The sequence below is a fragment of the Osmerus eperlanus genome, chromosome 8 (genome assembly GCF_963692335.1).
Source record: "Osmerus eperlanus chromosome 8, fOsmEpe2.1, whole genome shotgun sequence".
In the NCBI taxonomy this organism is placed as follows: Eukaryota; Metazoa; Chordata; class Actinopteri; order Osmeriformes; family Osmeridae; genus Osmerus; species Osmerus eperlanus.
Window position 1 is genome coordinate 9,729,910 of NC_085025.1, and position 24,036 is coordinate 9,753,945.

Below are 24,036 nucleotides of genomic sequence, written 5' to 3' on the forward strand. Positions count from 1 at the left end.
CAACAGCACTGACCAATCAGATGTCGTTAGATACGTTGTATGTATATTGCGTCTGAGTTTGTTAATGATACATTTGCGTGAATGTGTATGTGTTTGTGTGTGTGTCCAGTATGTCTAACCACAGCCTCCAGCTCCATCTCCAGACTCTTCTTCTTGGCACGGAGCTTCAGAATCTCCTCCAGCTCTCTTTCCTTCTTCTTTCCCAACTCTTCCTTCTTCCCTCGCTCCCACTCCACTCTCTGCTGGCGTTCCAACTCCTGCTCACAGGCAGAGAAAAGAAGGGGGGAAAGAGGAGGAGAGAGTGAATGAATGTGAAATAAAGAGAGATGGAAAGAAATAAAGAGAGAGGCAGAAAGAGAGATGAAGGAAGGAGATAAGGAATAGTTGTGATATATATATACAGAAGGCCCGGGGTTAAATATACAATATATAAAACCACATACACACGCATGCATGCATACACCATAAAACACAAAAAAGAAAATGGGAATAACTCTACCCACCTCCTTCATTTCCAGCTCTCTGAGTCTCTCCTCCTCCCTCTGTCTCTCCAACTCCCTCTGTCTCTCCATCCTCCTCTCCTCCTCCAGACGCCTTCTATTGTCCTGCTCCCGCGCCTCTCTCTCCTTCCTCTCCTGCGCCTCCTTCCTCTCCTTCTCTCTCCTCTCTCTCTCTTTCCTCTGCTGTCCCTCTAAAGCCAGTCTGCGTTTCTCCAGCTCTGCGCTGCCCCGTACAAAGTTCTCCTTCAGCTTGTCCTCAAACGACACTTTGGATGGTGTTAAGAGGGCGGGAGGGAGGGTTAGAGGGAGGTTGATGGAAATATAGATGTGTCAGTTGTGTTCATGAGTCGTATGTGCCCTTTCTGCATTAAGATGTAATCATATTATGAGCTTGTGCTTGTTGGTGTGTGTGTGTGTACCATTGCTCTTGGGCCTCTGAGTGCTCTCCGAAGGCTCAGGTCCATCTATAAGTCCAGTGGAGATGTAGGGCACAGTTCCATTCACTAGCTCAGTGGACCTGCCTCCTCTGGGAGAAAAGACAGAAGGAGAAGGAGTAGTGTAAGCATCCATCCATCTTACAATAAACAGGTTCCATAGATGGATTCTTGAGCTTTGTGTGTGTGTGAGAGTGTGTGGGTGTATGCTCGTGAGAGAGTATGTGTGTGTATGTGTATGTGTGTCTGTGAGTGTGAGTGTGAGTGAGAGAGGCAGAGAGAGAGTGAGTGTGTTACCTGAGAGAGGGGGGTATCAGATCGGCAGGCAGCGTGAGAGGCAGAGGATGTCCAGTCTTGGCCATGTCTACCAGGTGCATGGCCAGAATAAACTCCTCAGCTCTCAACTGGCCATCCTTATCCACATCGGCCAGGGTCCTACACACAAACATGTACACACACATACACAGACACACTATCAGAATTACAATACACAGCAAACCTGGTTTTGTCCTAGTTTATGAAAGTTTTTATTTGAGAACATACCCACACACACTCAAGCCAGCATGAAAACAAGCCCACACACACACACACACGCACACACACACACACACACACACACACACACACACACACACACACACACACACACACACACACACACACACTGCTACCCACCAGATGGTAGCTAGCTGGGTCTGGGTTAGATGGGAGGCTGTCAAAGCATGCCTAACCTGAGGTCCTAAAACACAGAAGATGAGATAGATCATGAGATAGTGACCCGAACAGCTTCAGGATGCAGAGGAGGCTTATTGCAGGTCACAGCCACTAGAATGGTAGTCAAGACCAGTCAGTGAGTGGGTCCAGTATGGTCAAGTGTGTGGACATGCAGTCCTGTGTGTGGCTCATGTGTGGTCGGGTGTGGTTGTCATGCCCACCTGAGAGGTAGCCACTCATGAGCTTGTCCAGCCCGTTGAACTGCTGACGGTACTTGAGACGCGAGGCCTGGGGCACCGCCCAATCACACGAGCCCGTCTTAGGGGAGTTGCTGGCCAGAGAGGTGGTGGAGGACGAGTTAGAGCTAAGGGGGGAAGAGAGAGAGAAAAAGATGTTGATGATTTTTTGTTTTAAGTCTTAATCATTAGTCAGTCAAATATAATATAAATAGTCAAAAGATATCCACACTCTGAGAGAAAGAGAGAGAAAGATGGGGGGAGAGGGGGAATAAGAAAAAAAATGGAAAATAAAAAAAGAGAGAGGGGGATAAGCAGAAAAAGATTTTCAAAGAAGGGAGAGAGACGTCTTAAATATATCCTGTATTTTATATAACATATATCAATGCAGCAAGTTCCATCTTCTGCTGTCCCAGCACCACAGTGACTGAGAGCCCCAGGTAGAGATGCTTCAGATCTGCCCTGCTTTTCCTCTCTCTGTCGTATCCACTACTTTACTTACACTCACTAATTGCCTGGAAGCTCCCTGGTGATGTTTCTTGAGATCTTAATTAGTTGCTCAGGAGGAGAGAGGAATCTGGCACACTCTGTCGGCCATGGGGGCTCAGACATGCCAGGTTGCAAACATTTCCTGACTTCTTCATTAACTTACACTGTAGCCATCGGCCATTTTGGGTCTATATTGTCAAAATAAACAGTTGTCAATAAACAGGAGTTGTGTGGGAATGACTCACAAGCTGGTTGAGTTTGTTCATTCCATAAGAATGCAAACTAAGCAAGGGTGTAAACCCACAGCACTCCCTCGAGACTGACAGAGGATCAGATAGACAATGAGACAAGCAGGTGTGGGATGATACCTCTGCCACAGGGTGTGTGTGTATGGGACTGTGTGCGAGGGAGGGAGGGCGTGTGTGTATGTGTCCGTGGGCGAGGGCGTGTGTGTGTATGTGTCTGTGTGCGAGGGCATGTGTGTATGTGTCCGTGGGCGAGGGCGTGTGTGTGTATGTGTCTGTGTGCGAGGGCATGTGTGTATGTGTCCGTGGGCGAGGGCGTGTGTGTGTATGTGTCTGTGTGCGAGGGCATGTGTGTATGTGTCTGTGTTCGAGGGCGTGTGTGTGTATGTGTCTGTGTGCGAGGGCATGTGTGTATGTGTCTGTGTGCGAGGGCATGTGTGTATGTGTCTGTGTCCGTGGGCGAGGGCGTGTGTGTGTATGTGTCTGTGTTCGAGGGCGTGTGTGTGTATATGTCTGCGTACGAGGGAGGGAGGGCGTGTGTGTGAACGAGAGAGAGAGTGATCGAGAAACAATGTGTCTTTGTATGTGTGGGTGTAAGTCTGTGTGTGTAAGTGTATATGTGTGTGCATACATACAGTACACCTGGGCTTGTGTGCACTCCAGCAGGGTTGTGGTGTAACTACTTGCATTGCCTTTAATCAAACAATGAGGAATGTGTGTGAGGACCGACAAGTCAGTAAACATGGGGCTGTGACGAGGAGAACCAACACTGCTTCCTCTATGGCCACTGCCTCTAAGTACATGTGCTGTTGTTAAATAAGAAATGTCCATATGCGCAGCAAACACACACACGCACGCACACACACACGCACACACACACCCACGCACACACACCCTCTAATGGTGTTTCTTTCCCTCTTTCTCCCTCTCTCAAATACACCTGTTGTTACAAACACGAGGAAGTCATTAAAGCGTAACAAAGTGATGAGTGGTTCATGTTGGCACCTTTTCTCTTTGCTTAAATACCACATGAACAGTGTTTCTGGGCCATTTCATTTTTGTGTCAAACAATGAAACTCAGAATCGTTTTTATTTTCACTGGTAACGAGTCCTGTTCTCTCTTTCTCAAACACATGGACTACTTCGACATGGTTCGGAGGAAACATTCCTAAACCTGTCTCTTGTCAGGCAGGCATACTTGAGCTGATGGAAAATCTACAAACCGCAGCCAGCAGTCAACCAGTGTCCTTCTTACATCCTATGTTTAACTTGCAGGACTTAGGCCTCATCATGTAATACTACCACTTCCTGTGTGATAGACTTCCTGTTTATTACCATTTACACACTGTGTATGATCATCTACTTCCTATGTACTTCCTGGTTCTTACCTGCTGGAGCCCAGGTCTAGGAGGGAGTTGGCTTTGGACATTCCCGTGGATGGAGAGAAGGCCATCGGGGAGGAGAAGCCAGAGACAGGGGGAGCTAGAGAGAGAGAGAGACAGAGAGAGAGAGAGACAGAGAGAGAGAGACAGAGAGAGAGAGAGACAGACAGAGAGAGAAGGATGGGAGGGTCATGAAAAGTGTTTAAAGATCAACGATCCGTTTATGTGTAAGGGAGATACAAGTACGTGAGTATGCTTGCATGTGTCCAAACAAATGTACATACACGTGTTCAGAAAAGTGTGTATTCATAAAAATACATATGCCCAATACAGCATACAAGAATTCTCTGCAAGTCTGCTCCTGCGTGTTTGTAGATTTGTAATCTTATCCTCCTGCCCGATCACACAGGCACACACTCACGGCAAGTTGACGACTAACACAGAGATGTATGATACACAATGCTGTTTGTATCTCTCTAGGGAAGCAACATCTCCCTCATCCCTCAGTCACAGTAGAGAGAGAGAGAGAGAGAGAGAGAGAGAGAGAGAGAGAGAGAGAGAGAGAGAGAGAGAGAGAGAGAGAGAGAGAGAGAGAGAGAGAGAGAGAGGAGAGAGAGAGAGAGACCCACGGACGCAGAGAGGTTCACGCGCTAATGGGTCTCTTTTCATGCCGTTAATTACTGTTGAAACAGAGAGAGGGGGATGGAGGGGAGACACAAAAAGGGAGAGAAAGGAGCGAGCGAGTGTGACAGAAACAAGAGGCGAGGACGAGACGGCGGGCGAGAAAAAGGGAACCCAAGAGCACAAGCTGGACAGATCAGAGACAAAGGAAGAGAAGGTGCGCGTCCGTGTGTCGGAATGCGACGGGGAAGAAGAGAGAGAAAGACGGACAGAGAGAGAACAAGACCGTCAGACAGAGAAGGTGAGAAGGAAAGCAGTAGAATACAAATGGCTCTCTCCCCCCTTCCTCTCTAATGCGCAGCAGATATGGGCAGGGTGGCATGTTGCTGTTCACTTCTCGTGTCCCTGGTGAGATCGGCAGATAGCAGGGCAACAACTCATGCGCGGGCACGCACACACACACACACGCACACACACACACACACACACACACACACACACACACACACACACACACACACTGGAACACATCAATACAAGCAAACTCACACAGGCACACACGTCCACTGACGCCCCCACACAGGGGACACCACACATAGCCGCACACACGCAGTACACTTTACAATCGGTCCCTGCATAGAAACATCCAGGCTGAATACACCAAGGTCAGAGACAGGGCTTCAGAACTCTTACCCAGCACTGAGATCCACAACTACAGCTCAATAACCCCACATGCTCTTTGACCAGACCAGATGACTATCTGAGGGCATTTAACCTTGTGATGTAAGAAGATGGAGAAGATTATGGGGGAAGAGGCTAAGGAAGTCAGAGTCAGATGGCTGAGCGGTTAGGGAATCGGGCTATTAATCAGAAGGTTGACGATTCGATTCCCATAAGTGCTAAAATGACGTTGTGTCCTTGGGCAAGGCACTTCACCCTACTTGCCTCGGGGGAATGTCCCTGTACTTACTGTAAGTCGCTCTGGATAAGAGCGTCTGCTAAATGACTAAATGTAAATGTAAGGAAGCAAGGCTATGATAGAGTCTTAGAAACAAACACTTGATGAGTAAGGTACCTGCTGTGGTGGAGAGCGCCGAGGAGGTGAAGAGGGTGGCATTGCCGTTGGGCAGTCCTGTGGTGCAGAGTGGTATCAGGGGCAGGGTCATACCTGGGGTCACCAGGGGGGGCACAGAGGGTATGGAGGGGTTGACGGGCATGGGTGTTAGGATGGACATGGCTGGCATCATTGGCATGCCGATAGACAGGTTTGGCATGGAGCCCATGCCTGGAGAGGAAGAGTGAAAAAAGAGGGGGTGGAGAAACAGTTGGATAAGTTGGGAAGGGAGGCACAATTAAGAACTGGGCCGAATGTGGGTCATCTGAGGGCTGTACCGAAGCGGACTGATGATGCCATCATGGAGGTTGGATTGGAGATGGGCGGCTGCTTCATGATGATTGGCAGAGCAGGAGGGAGGCTGCGCCCCTGCAATTTTAACTTGATGAGCTTCATGGCGATGGAGAACTCCAGTCTGTCCATCCTCCCATCACTGTCAATGTCGGCCAGAGCCCTGAGAGAGAGAGAGAGAGAGAGAGAGAGAGAGAGAGAGAGAGAGAGAGAGAGAGAGAGAGAGATAGAGAGAGGGGGGAGATAGATAGAGAGATAGAAAAAGAGAGGGAGAGAGAGAAATAGATAGATAGAGAAAGAGAGGGAGAGAGAGAGACTTGAGTGCCCACTGGAGTGTTTCACAAGCGTATCTTAATGACACACATCGGTACTTTGAGATGGACTGAGAAAGGGAATATCAGGGACATTCTCAAGACATAACTTTCTACAAACACATGCACACACACACACACACTGATCCAGTCTGCATCTTAAATTCCACAGCTTGCCTTCACAGTTCTGCTCTAATTACATTACTCACACACAAACACATGCACACACACACACACAAAAGTCTTGTTTAAACTGCCATGGGTGGGGCAGGAATTGGAACAGGATGTCAGGACTCAACAGGAAGTTCAACTGGGGGAGGGGTTTGTACTGGCCACAACACTGGCTTGTCCCTCTCTCAACAGGAGACACTGGTCTTTAGTCAGACTGCTGAGGGGGGTGGAGCTGCAGAAGAGAGGTGTCCTCACCAGATTTCAGCCAGGACAGAAGCAGGGAGGCCAGACTGGAGGAAGAACTTCCTCGCCTGCTCTCCTATGGACACACACAAACGCACAGAATGACAGATTGATTCAACATGTATGGCTGTATCACATCAATATCCCAGCTATGTCAACAGTCTGCACTCAGTCTGAATACAGGCAGAATAGCCAGAGCAAGACAAACAACAGTTACTGGGAGATGTAATCAACGTCATTTGACGAAGGTTTTACTGTGTGCGTGAGTGCGTGAGTGCGTGTGTGTGTGTGTGTTGTATGTCTGTTGTCTAGGGACAGACCTGACACATAGCCAAGGATGGGCGTGAGAGAGTCAAACTGTTTATCATGTTTCCCTCTCTCCTCTGAAGTGATGGCCCACATACTGACAGCACCTAGAAAGAGGGAGAGAGGGAAGGCAGGAAAGGGAGACGGGATAGAATGAAAGGGAAGAAATAATCAAACTAGACAAACTGAATACCCCAGTGAGGATACAGTTCCTATTACAAACCTGGTCTTCCCTCGATAACCCGTGCATTGTTAACACAGAGTACACCCTCAGAAAGCAAAGCTTTCTAGTTCAACCCACAAAAACATCTTAGAGGAGTACTCAATCGAATGTTTTCCATAAATCCACCAGCATATTATGTAAAATGTAATTATTGTGTGGGTAGCATGATAATGCATAATAAACATATGCTAATGTGCATGTGATTTGTATGCAAAACACTTTTTGAAGACGGCAATAGTATGTAAGTTCTTACCCATGATATATTAATATTTTATATATATAATCATAGGCACGACAGTTTGATATATATATTTTTTGGGGAGGGCTGTAATTTTTTCAACCTTTGTAACGATTGGTCAGGAATTAAATATTAATTGTATTCATTTGGCAATAAACTACCTATCTTACTCCACATATGAGAGACTAGGATTGTGTGCTGCCAAATGATGGCTTTCAAAGTTACGTCTAGAATTTTTCTGTCCATGTGATTATAGGAGGAAAAAGTCTCGGACGATAAGCATGTGATCCAGTCGGATGAGCCGGTATCAGGGTGATAGCGTTAGGCAGACCTAATGGGTTCAGACAGAAGTAATGGAGCTGGATAGGTGCAGATGTGATGGATTTAGACTGCAGTAATCCAGGGGTCTATTTCTAGGGCTTTTTGCAGACTCTGAATCCAAAACCTACAGTCATTTATTCACCACAGACAGGAAATACCACTCTGCCCCTGATGGAACTTCCTGGCTGCTGCTAACCCAAACACCCAGAGAGTCCATGGCTCACCACACACACACGCACGCACACACACACACACACACACACACACACACACACACACACACACACACACACACACACAAGCAGATGAAATGACACAATGGGCCCAAGGGCCCGCCAAGGATATTTTTAGGCGAGAAGCTGTGTGTATACATTTAACCTAAAATGTTGTTCTTCCCTAGTTGAGGAGATAAAAAACCCTACTGTACCTAACAACTACAACATGTGCCAGAGAAATACAAAGATTGTGTGTTTGTTTGGTAGTGAGAGCATGAGTGTATGTGTTGATGAAAGCAGGAGTTAGAAGGTCTTAAAAGTTAAATGTTCCCAACAACTACCTCAGGTATGGCTCAGTGGTAGAACATTTGACTGAAGATCAAATCAAAGTTCAAAATTCAAATCAACCACTGTAGGTCATTTATAATATGGTATGATGACATTATTATATCTTATAACCATGCTATTGTAAGGGAACTCTCATGTCCCAGACAGCTGTTCCTTTTTGAGCTGTCTGTCTTCAAACACCATTCCCCTCACTCTCCCTATCTTAACCAATCACAGCCAGCCATTCCCGCTCTCTCCCAAACCCCTCCCCTCGCACTATCGCCACGGTAACACCTGTTCAGGTTGCTGTTTTTTCCAGACGACCTCAAAGCAACGCACAGCAGTCCTCCTTCTTCAGCACCGTCAGCAAAAACTAGCATGTCACCCCCCACCCTCAACAGAGAATGTAGTTCATCAACCAGAGATGGGAAGAGTTTCCATCTATTCCGGTTGCTTCCACACTGCCCGTTCAGCTAGGGGAGGACTGGCAAGAGCTATTTGGCACAGCACCGATGGGACATGCTAGCATGGATGTATTCAGAGCTGTCAGAGGGTGTTTAGAGTGTGCCTACTGTGTGTTGTTCTGTGTGAACTGTGTGTATTTAGTGTGTGTTCAGTGTGTGTTCAGTGTGAGGACTGCGTGTGTTTAGTGTAATCAGTGAACCAGCACCATCACCGCACGCAGGAGACTGACCACTTAGCTCCTGTGACCGAGATGAACCCTCCTCCCATCCAGGAGGGTCCACACACAAACACCCTCTCCACAGTGCTGTACAGACCCGCACCACTCTGTCATTGACTAAATGTGATTATCAAACCCTTAGTAAACAGGAAGCATGACACTAAATCAACTGGGTGTTTAGATATACTGTATGAGGGTTGTGCAGTATTCAAATGAGGGTTCTACAGAGCATTGAACGCTCTGGTTAGAAAACAACAACCACCACATCACATTGTTCTATGTTGCAATACTGGGCCTCTGCAGCAGCAACGGCAGGCTTAGGCTCAGGGGACTGAGGAGCACCATGGTGTGTGTATGTGTGTATGAATTGTACTGTGTGTGAGTGCGTGTGTGTGTATGTACTGTGTGTGTGTGTGTGTACTGGTTGTTGTCTAGGAGTTCTCCCAGACCTCAGGAGACATGTTTAACCTCACCACCACAGGTCTCTGAGGAGCAGGCGGGAGGGAAGCACTTTCACTGTTGCTTTCTGCCACTATTTACATATCAAACAGTCTCAGAGCTGAGGTGTATAGAGCAGGCTGCTCTAGAGCTGAGGTGTATAGAGCAGGCTGCTCTAGAGAGCTGGAGACTCCATGAACTATAGGCCAGGTTACAAGCAAACACACACACACACACACACACACACACACTGCTGAAGCAGTGCCAGTGACAGGCAGCTGGAACCATGCATGTTAAACTGCATTTGTTAAACTTCAGACTCAGTCATGAGGACAAGACATATCCTTCACAATGACTCTATATATACACACACACACACACACACACACACACACACACACACACACACACACACACACACACTCACATACACACACAGACACACGCATATGTTAGCAAAGGCACAAAGGCCATCTCTAAAGCTAGTCCCTGAAGGGATTTGGACAGAGCAGCAGCTACTGTTCTAACATCAGAGAATAGAGCGAAAAGGATTAACGACTAGACACACACACACACACACGCAGACAAATGTACGTAGTGTCTACAGAGGAGACATCCACAAAATCAGCCAATTTCGAGCAACTGTATATTTACATTATGTTCATTAAGCAGTTTTTTCCCCAAAAAAGAGCAGAAAACAAGTGAATATTGAAAGTACAGCAGAAAATCAAGGATTATCAATGTTGGCAAGGACAAGTGTGGTGCATCATCTAGTGGACCGGCTCCAGCAGTAAAGGGTGAACCTACTGTCGCCCTCACACCATCAACTAATCACATACATACATACATACCCATCAGTTTCTTTACTGACGATTCCGGTTCGAGAGTGGTATTCTCAATTTCCAAACTTCAGTGACCTGAGAGTTAGATCATAGTTATGTCTCTCTCTGTACTCTCAAACGTTGCTTTGGTGCCAAATCAATATTTCATTAACACATCGCGGAGAACCAGACCAAATCAAAAGACCTTCATCTTCACCACACACTCAAACACACACGCACACACAACGCAGTCAATGTTTACCAAAGACCCCACTACTGTTGGTTGAAGAAGAGAACTGGTAAACTGTAATATTGCGCCTGGAGGACAGAGCAAAGAAGCAGAGAGAGAGAGAGAAAACAATCTCACTAACAGGTTCGAATGGACGACAGCTAGATGGCCTCTCCTCTCTCGTATGTCCATCCCTCTCTTTCTCATAAACCCCCGCTTCCCCCGGTCCTCATCTCTCTCTCCATCCTTCTCGGTCACCACATCCTTTTTCTCGTTTCCTCCAGGGGGACACAGAGCAGGACAAACACAGCGATGTCCGCACACACGGGGGCACACACGGACGCACACACACAGGAACACGCACACACGCACACACACACACACACAAACGGGGCAGTGTTCTTACCATTCATGGCTGCAGGTGAGGAGCAGGGGCAGAGGGGGCTCCGCTCCTCGGCTGGCTAGCTCTCAGACATCTGCAGAGGGAGAGAGTGAAGCGTTAGCGTGCGTGTAAGGGCAAGCAAGGAGAGAGGATGTGTGAGGGGGGACTGTGTGCGTGCGCGCGCGTAATAGAGCAGAGAGAGCCAGAGAAGACGGAGAGAGTGAGAGGGAGCGAAAATGTGCATGCGAATCCCGTCTTCCTATTAGCAATGCAAGGACGGGCAGTGGGAGAGGGGCTTACGCCACGAGAAACGCCAGAGAAGGAGAGAGGGAGGTGGAGAAGAGGAGAGATGGAGTGAGGAGGAGAAAAGGTGGGGACAAAATGACAAAAAGAGGGAGAAGTGAGAGATCAGGGCGGAGAGAAACGGAGGGAAGGGAATCAGAGAGAAGGATAGAGCGGTGTAAATAATCAGGTATGCAATCAGAGCGGTATAGAATAGAGGGAATGATTGACAGAATTATGAGAAGGATAGGAGGAGAGGAATAGAGAGAACATGAGGCTAAACAGGACGGAATATTACAACTGCTACTATAAATCTCTCACAGAAGCCATCTCATCTCATCACACCCCTCCCTCCCTTTCTTTGTCAGTTCTCTCTCTCTCTCTCTCTCTCTCGTCTTTTTCTGACTTCCACACTGACTCTATGTCCAAGTCCTTGCTCCTTTCTCTCCCCCAATACCTGCTGGAATGACAGGTCATTCGCCTATACTGTGTGTTTCAGGAACACTCTAGAAAAAGGACTTTCACACACACACACACACACACACTTGACCCTTAGAAACACCCCAGTAATGACCTGTCACACTAGGCACCTAGGTTACCATCAGACCCAGCATACAGTAGCTTCTACATTCATACAACGACATGTTTCTAGACCTGTTAGTGTTATTAGTAAAATGACACTATATAGAGACTCTCCTCCCCTCTCTTCTCCTCTCCATTTGCACTGATATGACACATCAGTATTGCAAAAAAGAAAAAATGGAATCCCATGCACTTGTGGAATGGATCTAGAGGAGGGAACCACACTCTTGCGATGCAGCGATGCCTCCCATGTCTGAGATCAGGTAGGAGACTACTGGGAAGCCAGACCTGCAGCACGCTGAGCCAACAACAATGGAGCTTCCTAGAGAGGAAACAAATCTGTATGTGTGTGTGTGTGTGTGTGTGTGAGAGAGAGACAGATGGAGAGAGAGACACAGAGGCTGGCTGTCTACATTGTGATTCTGAGTGTACCTTCCAATGTTAGAACTCTGAACCATACACACTGTACATACACACACCCTCTCCCACACCATTAGGCAAAGAACCTTGACCCTGTGTGTGTGTGTCTGTGGTGTGTGTCTAATGTAATCCTGTCATTCTACTGAGACCTTCGTTCTGTTCCTTGGTCATAGCGGCACTTTGTGTGCCGCATGATTCATTTGCATGCATTACGAGCTTAACAAGATGAATGATTCCCATTCCCACATTCCCACTCTGCCTCTGCCTGATCTAGCTTCCCTAGTGCTGGGATTGTGTTCACCCAGCTGGCTCCCACAGGGAATAGAGATGGGGTGACCAACCTTGCGTGGAACACCCAACTGTACTATAATACCCAGTTGCACCTGACTGCCCTCCCCAGTCTACAGCCTGCAATACAAGAAGTCAACATGTGATCGTACAGTTAGGTCCAGCATTCTCTCCATCCTGCGCTGTCCCTCCCCCTGACTCCTCCTCCTCCTCGGGGTCACCCCTCGTCCCCTCTCTCTCCCTCCGTCCACATACCTCTCCAGCTCCAGCCTTCCTCCCCTTCCACACCCCCCCCCCCCCGCTCTGTTTGGTTCCCATCCCCTCCCTCTGATTTCCCCCCGCCATCCCTCGGTCCCTCCTCTCTCTCCCCGCCATCCGTCTTCTCCATCTCTCGGCCTGACGTCTCTCCCTCCATCTCCAGCGTTCCGTTTGAATCTTACTGTGCACCCTATGTTTCGGACATGCTATGTTTATTTACTGTCCTTCCCTCTTTCTTTAGGATCCCCCTCTCCCCCTGCTTCCTCTGCTCTACCCGTCGGTCTCTCCATCCCACATCCTCTTCCACTCCTCCCCCATAAATTGTATTGTCCCTCCCTCCCTCCCTCCCTCCCTCCCTCCCTCCCTCTGTTTCTCTCTCCCCGTGTGAAAGTATGGGTAAATGTAGTTGTGGTATAAATCACTGGGCACACACACGGACACCGCCAATTACTCACGAGTAATGAAACTCTGTAACAAACACACACAAAAGCGCCCATCCCGAGGCGCTCAGACACAACAGGAAAAGTGTTTTTTAGGGTGAGCCAAACAGTAATGCGATCTCGTTTTGGTAAATAATGAGAGTATGGGAGACATCACAGTTAAAAGTCTACTCCTCTAAAACAGACTAAAACCAACTGTGTGTGTGTGGTGTTGTGTCATGTTAAAATACAAACCCTACCCTTCCTTTCTTCCTCCTCTCAAACTATCTTCTGTTTGTGTTCACAGGCTGTGAACAGACCAACTGGACAGGGCCTGGACTCCTAGATGATGTCATACACTTGACAGACCTTCTGATGACGGTGTGAACTAGAGCCAAACAGCCCAGGAGGCTAGCTGGTTTGCATACTGTCCATGTGTGCTGTTCCGTCACAGACGTACAGTACATGATTAGCATCCCTGCAAGAAGAGTCCACACAGTGTTTGTACTGCATGTAAAATGGAGATCCTGCCTTGTTTAAACAAGAACAGACTATATCCTGGATAAATGAATGGATGGATAGGTGAGGAAGCCGTCTTATAGAAGGTTGACTACAATGTTCCTTCTTTTCATATGGTCAAGGAGACAAAAGTACCAGATATCTATCTTGTGTACCAGGCTGGGTTCTTCTCTTACAAACGCCCTTTGACTCTGAGCTGCATGCTGATTGACACCTGTGTGTGCTGGGCTGTTAATGTGTGTGTGGGACACAGTCCTTCACAGAGAAGGAGACTGTTCTATGTTCTATGAGACACAACGCAGGAAGTAATGCAGAGCCAGAGGAGAAAGAGGCCTCTGTGTGTGTGTGTGTGTGTGTGTGTGGGTGTGTGTGTGTGTGTGAGAGAGACTGCCTTTTCAGCAGCTGAGGAGAAGACACACTTAACCCAGAAACACATACACACATAACCACAAATACTCTACCTCCCTTTGTCTTGTTGTGCAGGTGAGTATTTGGGACACAATGTATGCTGTACCATGAAGGAGCATTCCAGGACTTTTTCATTTCTTTCTGGGTCAGCTTCTGCTATGGTTCACCTACTCTACCTATGCCTCTCTCCCTCTCTGTGCCTGTTTCTCTATCTGAAGCTTGACACCTCACACAATCACCACCTATAATGTATTTCAAACATTAACAAGTCCATATAAACCATTTGACGAAACAAATAGTATACAGCGCTGTAACTGCCGCCACAAGAGACCATAAGAACAAAAAACAAACACATATATTGCCAACCAACATATTGAAATAAAGTAGAATTCAGACCCTCATCTTAGACATTGGTTCGACCCAGTGAGGCAGTAGTGGTGTGTTTCTTGGCAGGTATAGTTGGGACAAAGCCAGATACAGGAGATGCAGTCTTGACTGACTTTGCCACTTCAGCAAAGAGTTATCTTTCTGTTGGCTAGCAAAACACACACACATCCAATCTCTTGCCCTTGAACGCTGCATTGTCATGTGGAAAATCTTTATTGATAACATGACATTGTGTGGGATATTTTGAAGGAAATATTTCATACTGACCATACTCTATGATATCTCAGACTAAACAGACAGACAGAAATGTTATCATGACACTGATAACACAAGTTGTGAGTGTAAAGCCTCAAAGTTAATCCTGGTAACAGTGGTTATATGCTCGTCTTTGTTGCAGTAGTGGGATTCATAAGTTAATAAGTAAGCTGCAGTCTTTACTACTGATTCCTCACACACACAAACACACGCACACACACAGTATCTTTCTCTTTCGCACACCCGTTAACAGTTGGCCAGACCTCGGGGACGTGGCGATGTCGAGATGCTCTATTGTTATTCTGACAAAAGATGCAATTTGGGACACAGAATGATGAAGAGGAAGCGTCTACAATGTCATATTTCATTGATGTTAGAGGACAACGATAGGAAAGCGTTTTTCTATAACGTTGATTAGGTCAATTGCAACGGTGTGCAATGGCAACGCTATCTCACCTGCAAAAGAAAGAAACAATTCTACCCCGACACACCGTCTTATTTTTTAAGGATACAGCCTAGTCTACTTGCCGATTAAATAGCCTTTACTATACCTACGGACACTTACCGTCCATGTTGTAGTAGTTCACCTTCAAGACTCAATTCGGCTATCCAACATGTTTTATATCCCATTAAAGCATACGTAAATATAACCTGTTGCGGTAGAGGTTGATCAGGTTCACAGTCCCAATAGGACACGGCTGACGTTCCTCACTCGCGATGAGGCGGACCAAAACGTAGCGGGGCGTGGGGAAATGGGAAATAGGCGTTAATCACACCGCCAGACTCGGCGCCAGTTTGTTTTGGGCTGTGCCGTCTGTATCCATGAAAAGACTAACAATTAAAAGCTCAAAATATGGATAAACATTCCTGTATTTTTAAACAATAACCATCTTATCGTTGGGCTATTTTAGCCTAAACTAAGACACGATGGTAAGATTGCCACCTTGAAGGGAAGTAAAACAGCTGTTCTTGACGATGCGTGCGTCAGGTGCCTCTTATGTCGGCCAATTTTGCTTTAAAATTACTGAAGGACAATGTGGCTTATAATACAACATTGACTTGAATCGAGATCAAACAAAAACATGACCATGAGATGTTGGCCAGCCTTACCGTATCTACGTGCTTCTGCCATCTCGTGGAGATGGCAGGTAACTAGACATTTTCCAATAAAAAAAAGTTTGAGAATATAAGCTCAACAAAAATTTATTTTAAACATAACCTTTATAAGGAACATAAACAAGCACTCAACTTGTTTTTCAACTCAACTCATTTGACAATTTCCACTCAGCAAGTGCTCTGAGCTAAATTGTGAATAAATCTAAATGAATGTGCTGTGCTGTTTGATTGGCATATGCTTGCCACTTTTGTTTTTAGAAGACCTTAACAACATACGTACTGTAGCGCCCAATGCAATGACTGACGGTACAAGGATTAGGAAGAATAAAGCTGGTTAGCATGTTCAAATGAATCTCCAAAAGGTATTCCACACACTGATTTGTGTAGGGCCTAGGTACTGTGTCTGAATGTATATGTGTTTGTGAGTGTAGGGGTTTACACCAAAAAGCATAGACCAGGTAATGAAGTAGTTGAGATGATGATTTGACCAGACATGCATAGGTATGTTTTTATGTGTCTTCAGAAGGCCTTGAATATCTGGTTGGGGAGGTAGCCCAGGTTAAGGAAGGAGGTCTGGGCCTCTCTCTCCAGGTTGGCCAGCTCCTGTACAGTGGGGGCCAACACATCCACGTGACCCTTGTAGTGACCACCTGGAAGCAAGAGGTCAAACGGTGAAGTTGACCTTTCCCACACAGCTGAGGTATATTATGATCTCGTTCAACACTGTTCTACTGCATATAGACACACACACGCACCTCCTCCTGTTGCCCGACGCTGTCCATAAGTGACCTTCCCGTCGAAGTCATCCAATGGCACTTTGATGTCCGGTTCACACTGGGTGATGGTGCACTTCAGGTGCTCCTCCACGTCTGACAGAAGCTGAGCGACAACAAAACATGTGGCTTGAGAGGCAGGGAGGGAAAACAGCGAGGAGCAAGACAAAGTCATCTAGAAAAGGTCATGATTAGATTAGTTTCCCCCCCCCCCCCCCACACTCTTTTAAAGCCAGAGCGATGCAGATCCTGTCACTTTGCATGTTTGGTAGTATGTATGCTTTGTGCCGTGCCAGGCCACACGGCTGGAACAGTAGAACTCTCCGGTGTTCAATCCGGTCCTAGCCTCCCTACCCTACGTGTATTTGTACCTCTATCTCGTTGTACCAGATGGTACAGCCTCCATCTTCCTTTAGCCTGGTGTTGTGGCAGCCTCGGCCCCGGTTAGCACACGTGTGGTACCACACCTACACACATACGAAAGTGTACACACACAGTCTAGTCAGACAGGAATTGTTCTACTACTATAACGTAAAACAATAACGCATCAAAACATGACCTTCTCTTTCTCCATAGCAACCAAAGAAATGGCCAATCCCATTCTGTGAAAAAAAAAAGGAGACATAAAAGGTTTGGTTTGACCAATGCGTTATTGGGAGGTGTAATGCCTTGATTGAGTTTGTCCTATGGGCAGCCACCCCACGCTGTTGCCGGGTAGATCTCTAACTGACCTCTCAGCTCTGCCCACTCGGCCGATACGATGGACGTAGTTCTGCTTCTCGTCTGGCAGGGTCACGTTGATCACTGCAGTCACCCAGGAATGAACCATCATTATACACGATGCTGCATACTACATAAGGTAGTTCAGCCAAAATGCAATGCGTGTGTCTTTTGAGTTTGTTTGTTTTGGTCCCACCCTCTTACCGTAGGGAACTCCCCGGATGTCAATGCCCCTGGCAGCCACGTCAGTGCAGATCAAGAACTTCACTTCCTGTTTCTGGAAACACAGACAGGAAGTCAGCCATGACCTTGAACTTGGTAAACATTTTTCTCACAGTTGAAGAACATGCTGTTGTCGTTTACCTTGAACACCTCCAAGTTGTGTTTGCGATCTTGAGGCTTTCTGTCGCCGTGGAGACAGACGCAGGATAACTGGTGTCCTTTTTTATCGGGACCTGTGTAGAACAAGGAGAATGATGGGACATGGTTGTTTACACGATATGCACTGCATAATACTCTGGTTTTATCCTCTCTCACCTCCCCCCTGCTGTATGAAGTACTGCTCCATGTTGTCACAGTCAATCTTGGTCCTACAGAAGATGATAGCCTGGTCCATTTTGTGTTCCTTGATGGCTCTGATCGTATACTCTCCCTTCAGAATCTTTATGCCTTCCGACCACATCTCTACACACGGGGGTCAATGGTCACAGTCATTCAGGGGTCAAAGGGCACATGCGTGTATTGGTGTATTAAGTTGACGTTAAGTTCTAGAGAGTTCTAGGTCTTAACCCACACTATTCTGTACAGGGGGCTGCAGGACAGACATGTTCAGTATGAGGGAGGTCTAACCTGGGGTGTTGGCTCCTGGTCTGGTGTTATCTTTGGCGTGGACCTCGTCCGTCTGAAACCAGATTTCACAAAGAACAATGAATCCATCACCCGAATCAAGCGCACCCCAAGTCTCTCTGACTAGAGCCGGGACGTGTCCCGCCCCCCCAGACGGACCTGGATGTGGTTCTTGGCCAGCCTCTCCCAGAGGCGGTCCTGCTTGGGGTTGACGGGGACGACCACGTGGTGGACCGTCTCGGGGACGGAGTCCTCTCCCTTCAGGTCCACCCAGGTGGGGAAGTGCATGATGCGCTCCGACAGCTTCTTCACGTCGAACGAGTGCAGGGTGGCGGAACACACGATGACCTGCAGGGAGGGAGGCAACACACACACACTTAGACAAAGGGGAAACAACACTGAATTCTCCTGTGTGAAGGGGCATCAGTGAGTCCCAAACAAGCACACACACGTACCTGCAGCCTCTTGCCGTCCGAGGTGACTTGTGGGATCTGGTTGTAGACCCTCATGATGAAGTCTGTGTAGCCTGCAGAGAGTAGCCCATCCTGGGGGGAGACGAGGTGTTACAGGGGTCATCTCATGGAGGGTCTGTCTACACCACAACTGTACCTCTACATATTAGGACAGACTAAACTAAAACTAAACACAGAAACTAATAGATCAAGGCGAGGATGAACATACACACTCATCCAGGACGAGGAAGCGGACTTGGGACAGGACGAGCTTCCCTGTGGAGATGAGGTCATCGAGCCGCCCTGGAGTTCCCACCACGATGTCCACCTGCAAGGAAGACACGAGGTCAGGTCTGAGCAACGGCCACAAACGCTCTTAAAAAAAACTTTCATGAAATCCTGAGCTCCACCTACCCCCTGGTCCAGGATGGCCAGCTGGTCTTTGGCCGCTACGCCACCGATGATCAGGAGATCTCTGCAATGACGTCACACATGTGGTTGTGTGACGGTTCAATCACACATTTACATTTAGTCATTTAGCAGACGCTCTTATCCAGAGCGACTTACAGTAAGTACAGGGACATGGACACACACACTGTTGCAGTGTACCTGAGCTTGGGGTTGTCCACATTCTTCTTGAACTGGTTGACCACGTTGAGCGTCTGCTCAGCCAGCTCTTTGGAGGGCTCGATGATGAGGGCTTTGGGGGCGGTGGACACGGCCTTCACCTGACTCACCTTGGCACTGCCTGTCCAGGGAGGAGGAGAGCTCACTGTGTGTGTGTGTGTGTGTGTGTGTGTGAGAGAGATCACAATATTAAAGTCATAATGTAAAAGATTAAATAAACCCGCTGTACCAGACTGAGTGGACTTGACCACATGTTTCTCGTCTGCTTTGTCCAGTGCTCCAAACCCAGCCTTAGGGGCGTTTTTAAACTCCTCTCCGCCAAAGTTAAACTTCAGCTCTGCATTCTAGGAAACACAAACCAAAAACAAGAGACCAAATGTCAATGTGAACGTTTGTAAAGTTTAACATGCAGTACTGTGTTAAAAGTCTTAGGTATCTTTATCTAGGTATATTTTTCACTTCTGTATTTGTGCGACAGTATAAAAATGCAATATTGAAAATATTGGTTGATCAGTCTTTTTCCATTTAATAATTTATTGAAGCGTTTTTTCTTTCCGTATTAATCGTTTTGATGTCCCTAGGGCTTTTGCACAGTACTGTATTTGAAGAACAACTCCCAAATACTTTACAAGTAGTGTTGTCCCATAACAAGGCCATGTTGACTGTTACCTTGAGTACACAGGAGGCAAAGAACGGCTGGTTGCTCAGGTGAGGGGGGATCTCAAAGGCCAATCCCAGATCAGTACCTGAGAGAGAGAGGGAGAGATGGAGAGGGAGAGGTAAAGAGAGAGAAGGAGAGAAGTGAAGAGGGAGATAAAGAATTTAAGTCAATTCCTGTCTTCTTGCCCCTCCCACATGACGCGGCATATTACAGATCGTTCTTACCATTTTTGGAGAATGACAAATGACCGTTGTCAAGATCCAGGTAGCATCCGATGGTGTCATGCATCGTGAACTCCTACAAAACGCAAATGTTTTCATTTGGATTCAATTGAAAAGAAAAAAAAAAAAGAATATGCAGGTGAAAACTTTTTCGATTCTCTCTGCGACCTACATCTCCATAACTGTCAAACTGCTTGTTGTGGGATTTCTTCCCAGTCCCTCCAAACCCAAAGCTGTACTTGTCAGTCCCTGAAATCACAAGCGAGTATAGAAGGATTCAACGTTTAACACAGAACTTTCAAAATGAGTGACAAGCACAATGAGTAGCTGTCAACAGTAACCATCTGCTCCACTGTCCTCCAGGTTAGGAAGCCTCACCCAGGTCCAGAGAGGCCGGGCTGGTGGACCAGCCCACTCGACACAGGCCCTGATCATGACATGACACCTCGTAGTAGTGCTTCCCTAGAGGGAGGTTGGGATGGGGGGGGGACGGACGAGAGAAACAGGTTACGGCAGAGACAGTTAGAGAGAGAAAACGAAAGAGGAGTTGGAACGGTTTTTGAGTGTTTACTCAAAAGACTGTTGTCACCAACAACAGTTTCTTCTTACCCTTGGTGACACCTTTGGTGGAGCGACACCCGTGCCACTCTTTGAACTCCCTGCTTTGACAACACAGACCATCTGGGCCGATAGCTGCAGGACGGATTCACAGGACAAGACCAGGAAGCACGGATGGAAAGTTAGACAGATAGAACGAGACAGAGGAAGAGTAAACTGAAAGACTGCAGCGCCCTCTAGTGTCCTACCGACACACTGCTTTAAAATGAAAACCACTGAACCAAATGACTTTCATTGTTGGTACCCTTTAGCTTGGTTTATACTTCTGCGGGTCTGCTTTCCTAAAGTTGTGTGTGTGTGTGTGTGTGTGTAAAGATGTTCTCTGGATGTGTAGTTGTGTGGCCTTGTTGTGAAGATAGCCATTTAATTTTTTGGCTCAAGGTGGCACTGTCACGCAAAATGGTGGTTTGTTTGCTTGTAGCGCAGGAAAAACCTCAGAAGAAGTATCTTTGTAGTAGGTAAACAATTGTAAGATCTAACTAGCTATATCGGGGAAGATGGAAAAAAATTCTGGAATGACGCGTTTAAGAGAACCAGTGAAATTAAATGATGCCTCGTCTATGTTGATACAAGAAGTCAAACGTTGACGTAGTCCCTACTTTGTGTAACCCCTCCCTCCCCCTTCCAACCAATCATCGTTAGTGCTGCTCTGTGGTTGATGTACGCGGAGCTATGCACTTTTTGAGCTGGTGTTTGTAGGCTACTCGGCCATGTGAGGCTCTCTGCTGTGTCCACAGACCCTACGTAGACACGCTGGACATGGCAGGATAAATCAAGCTTTACACTCACCAAACGCTGGGCTACGATCATACGGATTCATCTGCCAGGTGTTGAGGACTAGAATTCGGAAAACACATGGATAAGTGACAATCTGGCTTTCCTTTGCACAATGCTTCATGATTCACCGCCAGACAATAACTTAATTCTCAGCCAAAGTCATTGAGTTATATTCTAATAGAGAAAACATTGGGAGGAACATTGCTGAATGGTGTTGATAAGCATGAACATGACAGTGCTGGCTCAGGATAATAACAAGATGTCTAACTGACCTGTTCCACCTGCCTTCACAGCAGTTCTGCCCTTCTTGCCCTCCTGCTGGTCCTTCAGAGTCTCATACACTACCTGGATCACTGGGATACTGAAGGCCTACATGGATCACACACAGTGAGAGAGTCAGTAAACTGACTATATTAGAAAACATGCGTGTGGAGAAATCCTACAGTCTCAATAATACACGAACATGCTCTGACATCCCGTTGACTACACATGTCCACTTACCCCAGTCTTACCGCTTCCAGTCTCTGCAGCCTAGACACAAAGAGCACAATTATGATTGACGCGTTGTGTACATTTCATTCATGTGACTGTCGGAGAGTAAGCCTGTTATTTATTCTTACCATGAGGACATCTCCACCTCCGAGAATCAATGGAATAGACTCTGCCTGGATGTCAGTGGGAAGCCTGTAAGCATCATACAATGTGAGTGAATCTTTAAAACAATGGTGATGAATTTATTAGTTTATAATTAGTTATGAAAGTGTTAGCTAGAAGATAAGTTAGCGTACAGCCAGCCCAAGTCCTCGACAGCCTGAGCAATTTCAGGCATAACACCCATTTCTGTGGAGCAAAGGAAACATCCCATTAACAATGCAGTGTGCGTACTGAATGTAAATGTAAATATCCTGGGGGAACACAATTGAAATGCTTACCACCAAATGCTGCCATGACTGCGTACGAGTTGCTAGTTCCACCGGATATAACGTGTTCGTTAAATTTGACAGCTTGCAACAGTCCCCGTGGTCCGGTGTAGTCAGTGTTTTATTTGTTCCGGAAATGAAATATCCTAATTCACCGTTATATCTACCTGCTAAGAACAGCAATTTCAGAGCTAAACAAGGATAAGGCTAAATTAGGTTGATTAGGGAAGCAAATATCGCATAAATCGTTGAATATCTTCATAATACATTTAGCCATTCGCGTTTTACGTATGTACCACACGAACCACCGTACGTGAAACAACCAACAAGCGCAAACATGGCTGACGACAGCAACATTGAAGGCGAAGATGAGAACATTTTGTATGATTTACTTATAAATACCGAATGGCCACCCGAAACGGACACTCAGGTTAGTCAGTGGTTTACTCGTGGTCATTGCAGTCTCTATTACAGAACTGACACGCACGTTGAAGTTGCTAGGCACTCTGCAAAATAAGTTAGCTTGAGGTGCTCGTTCATTCTGACAGCCACGTCAGACGTCGTTCAAATCCTGATTGATAAGCGACTAAAGTACAATCCCCAAGCTTGCTTGATTGCAAGCTTGCTTGCTTTGGTTTAATTTGTATTTACAAGCACACATGCACAACTCAATAGATAATAAAAAAGACCCCCAGCAAAAGCTAAGTTAGGTATTTTGCTCTGATTGAACTAACTATTGTTTACCATTGAAGCCTGTTTGTTTTTATTCCATAATATATCACCCTTAACTGTTATTCTACATGGTGAAAAAGGTACGATTGGCTCCTGTTAGTTAACTTTGTGCGGCTTTGACATTTTCAGCTGCGAGGCAGCAAGGAGCAGAGCTCATCTGTTATTGCCAAAGCAGTGACAGGTAAGAGAGCTATAATCGAACTTTGTATCACACAGTTGGTTATTCACACACCAATATGTACAGATCTATGTCTGTATCTCTTACTGCATTCAGGCTATTTTGTGGCCATCATGTTTGTAGTTTTGTATCGACAAATGGTAGGACTAATGATATGATCCAACTCACTCTGATCAATGTCTCACAGGGCCGTTCAGGTTCATCCTACATTATTTGTGGTACAGGTATGTGGTTCATATCACTCTTTGTCCTTGATTCAATGAAGAACTGTCTTTGGGGTGCAGCCGTCACACTACTGCAGTAACTGCTGCTGCAGCCGTCACACTACTGCAGTAACTGCTGCTGCAGCCGTCACACTACTGCAGTAACTGCTGCTGCAGCCGTCACAATACTGCAGTAACTGCTGCTGCAGCCGTCACACTACTGCAGTAACTGCTGCTGCAGCCGTCACACTACGGCAGTAACTGCTGCTGCAGCCGTCACACTACAACAGTAACTGCTGCCATACAGCGAGGGGGTAGGGGGGTCATGTGTGGTCGAACTAGTGTTTGGAGTAGCATGCTCTAGCGGATGAGGCTCCGCCCTACCACACCTCCTCTCTTTCACAGTCACTCTTCTGTGGAGGACACCCCATGGCTTCTGAT

General features: G+C 46.8%; 3 protein-coding genes across 6 annotated transcripts in view; 1 reads left to right on the forward strand and 2 right to left on the reverse strand.

Moving 5' to 3' along the window:
- The window catches only part of itsn2a (intersectin 2a), a 28,017-nt gene extending 12,533 nt beyond the window's left edge, over window positions 1-15,484 (reverse strand). The window contains exons 1-13 of one of the 4 annotated variants that reach the window (XM_062467163.1): window positions 15,317-15,483; window positions 10,958-11,027; window positions 7,072-7,164; window positions 6,764-6,827; window positions 6,014-6,189; window positions 5,697-5,906; window positions 4,007-4,100; window positions 1,870-2,012; window positions 1,610-1,673; window positions 1,232-1,369; window positions 920-1,026; window positions 504-766; window positions 120-257 (exon numbers count right to left, since the gene is read on the reverse strand). In XM_062467163.1, the coding sequence (XP_062323147.1) occupies window positions 120-257; window positions 504-766; window positions 920-1,026; window positions 1,232-1,369; window positions 1,610-1,673; window positions 1,870-2,012; window positions 4,007-4,100; window positions 5,697-5,906; window positions 6,014-6,189; window positions 6,764-6,827; window positions 7,072-7,164; window positions 10,958-10,964 (1,497 nt within the window). In that variant the 5' untranslated portion in view covers window positions 10,965-11,027; window positions 15,317-15,483. Of the gene's footprint in view, window positions 1-119; window positions 258-503; window positions 767-919; window positions 1,027-1,231; window positions 1,370-1,609; window positions 1,674-1,869; window positions 2,013-4,006; window positions 4,101-5,696; window positions 5,907-6,013; window positions 6,190-6,763; window positions 6,828-7,071; window positions 7,165-10,957; window positions 11,028-15,316 lie in introns of all 4 variants that reach the window. The other 3 variants (XM_062467164.1, XM_062467165.1, XM_062467162.1) reach the window with 3 other exon arrangements.
- Window positions 15,485-15,940: 456 nt separating this feature from the next.
- On the reverse strand, window positions 15,941-22,601 carry ddx1 (DEAD (Asp-Glu-Ala-Asp) box helicase 1). Its single transcript, XM_062467166.1, has 26 exons — window positions 22,495-22,601; window positions 22,351-22,402; window positions 22,183-22,246; window positions 22,064-22,093; window positions 21,835-21,931; window positions 21,575-21,622; window positions 20,777-20,860; window positions 20,546-20,629; window positions 20,340-20,416; window positions 20,171-20,243; window positions 19,955-20,031; window positions 19,515-19,629; window positions 19,268-19,406; window positions 19,073-19,133; window positions 18,888-18,986; window positions 18,662-18,751; window positions 18,366-18,554; window positions 18,210-18,261; window positions 17,898-18,044; window positions 17,724-17,815; window positions 17,565-17,637; window positions 17,372-17,444; window positions 17,200-17,242; window positions 17,012-17,107; window positions 16,623-16,746; window positions 15,941-16,517 (listed from the first exon to the last, which is right to left on the reverse strand). Exons 1-26 carry the CDS (start codon window positions 22,508-22,510, stop codon window positions 16,387-16,389), a joined length of 2,226 nt encoding a protein of 741 aa, XP_062323150.1. The 5' UTR covers window positions 22,511-22,601; the 3' UTR covers window positions 15,941-16,386.
- Window positions 22,602-22,796: 195 nt separating this feature from the next.
- Window positions 22,797-24,036, forward strand: part of nbas (NBAS subunit of NRZ tethering complex) — a 20,304-nt gene continuing 19,064 nt past the window's right edge. The window contains exons 1-3 of the mRNA XM_062468106.1: window positions 22,797-22,912; window positions 23,344-23,395; window positions 23,580-23,616. Of these exons, the coding sequence (XP_062324090.1) occupies window positions 22,820-22,912; window positions 23,344-23,395; window positions 23,580-23,616 (182 nt within the window). The 5' untranslated portion in view covers window positions 22,797-22,819. The remainder of the gene's footprint in view (window positions 22,913-23,343; window positions 23,396-23,579; window positions 23,617-24,036) is intronic.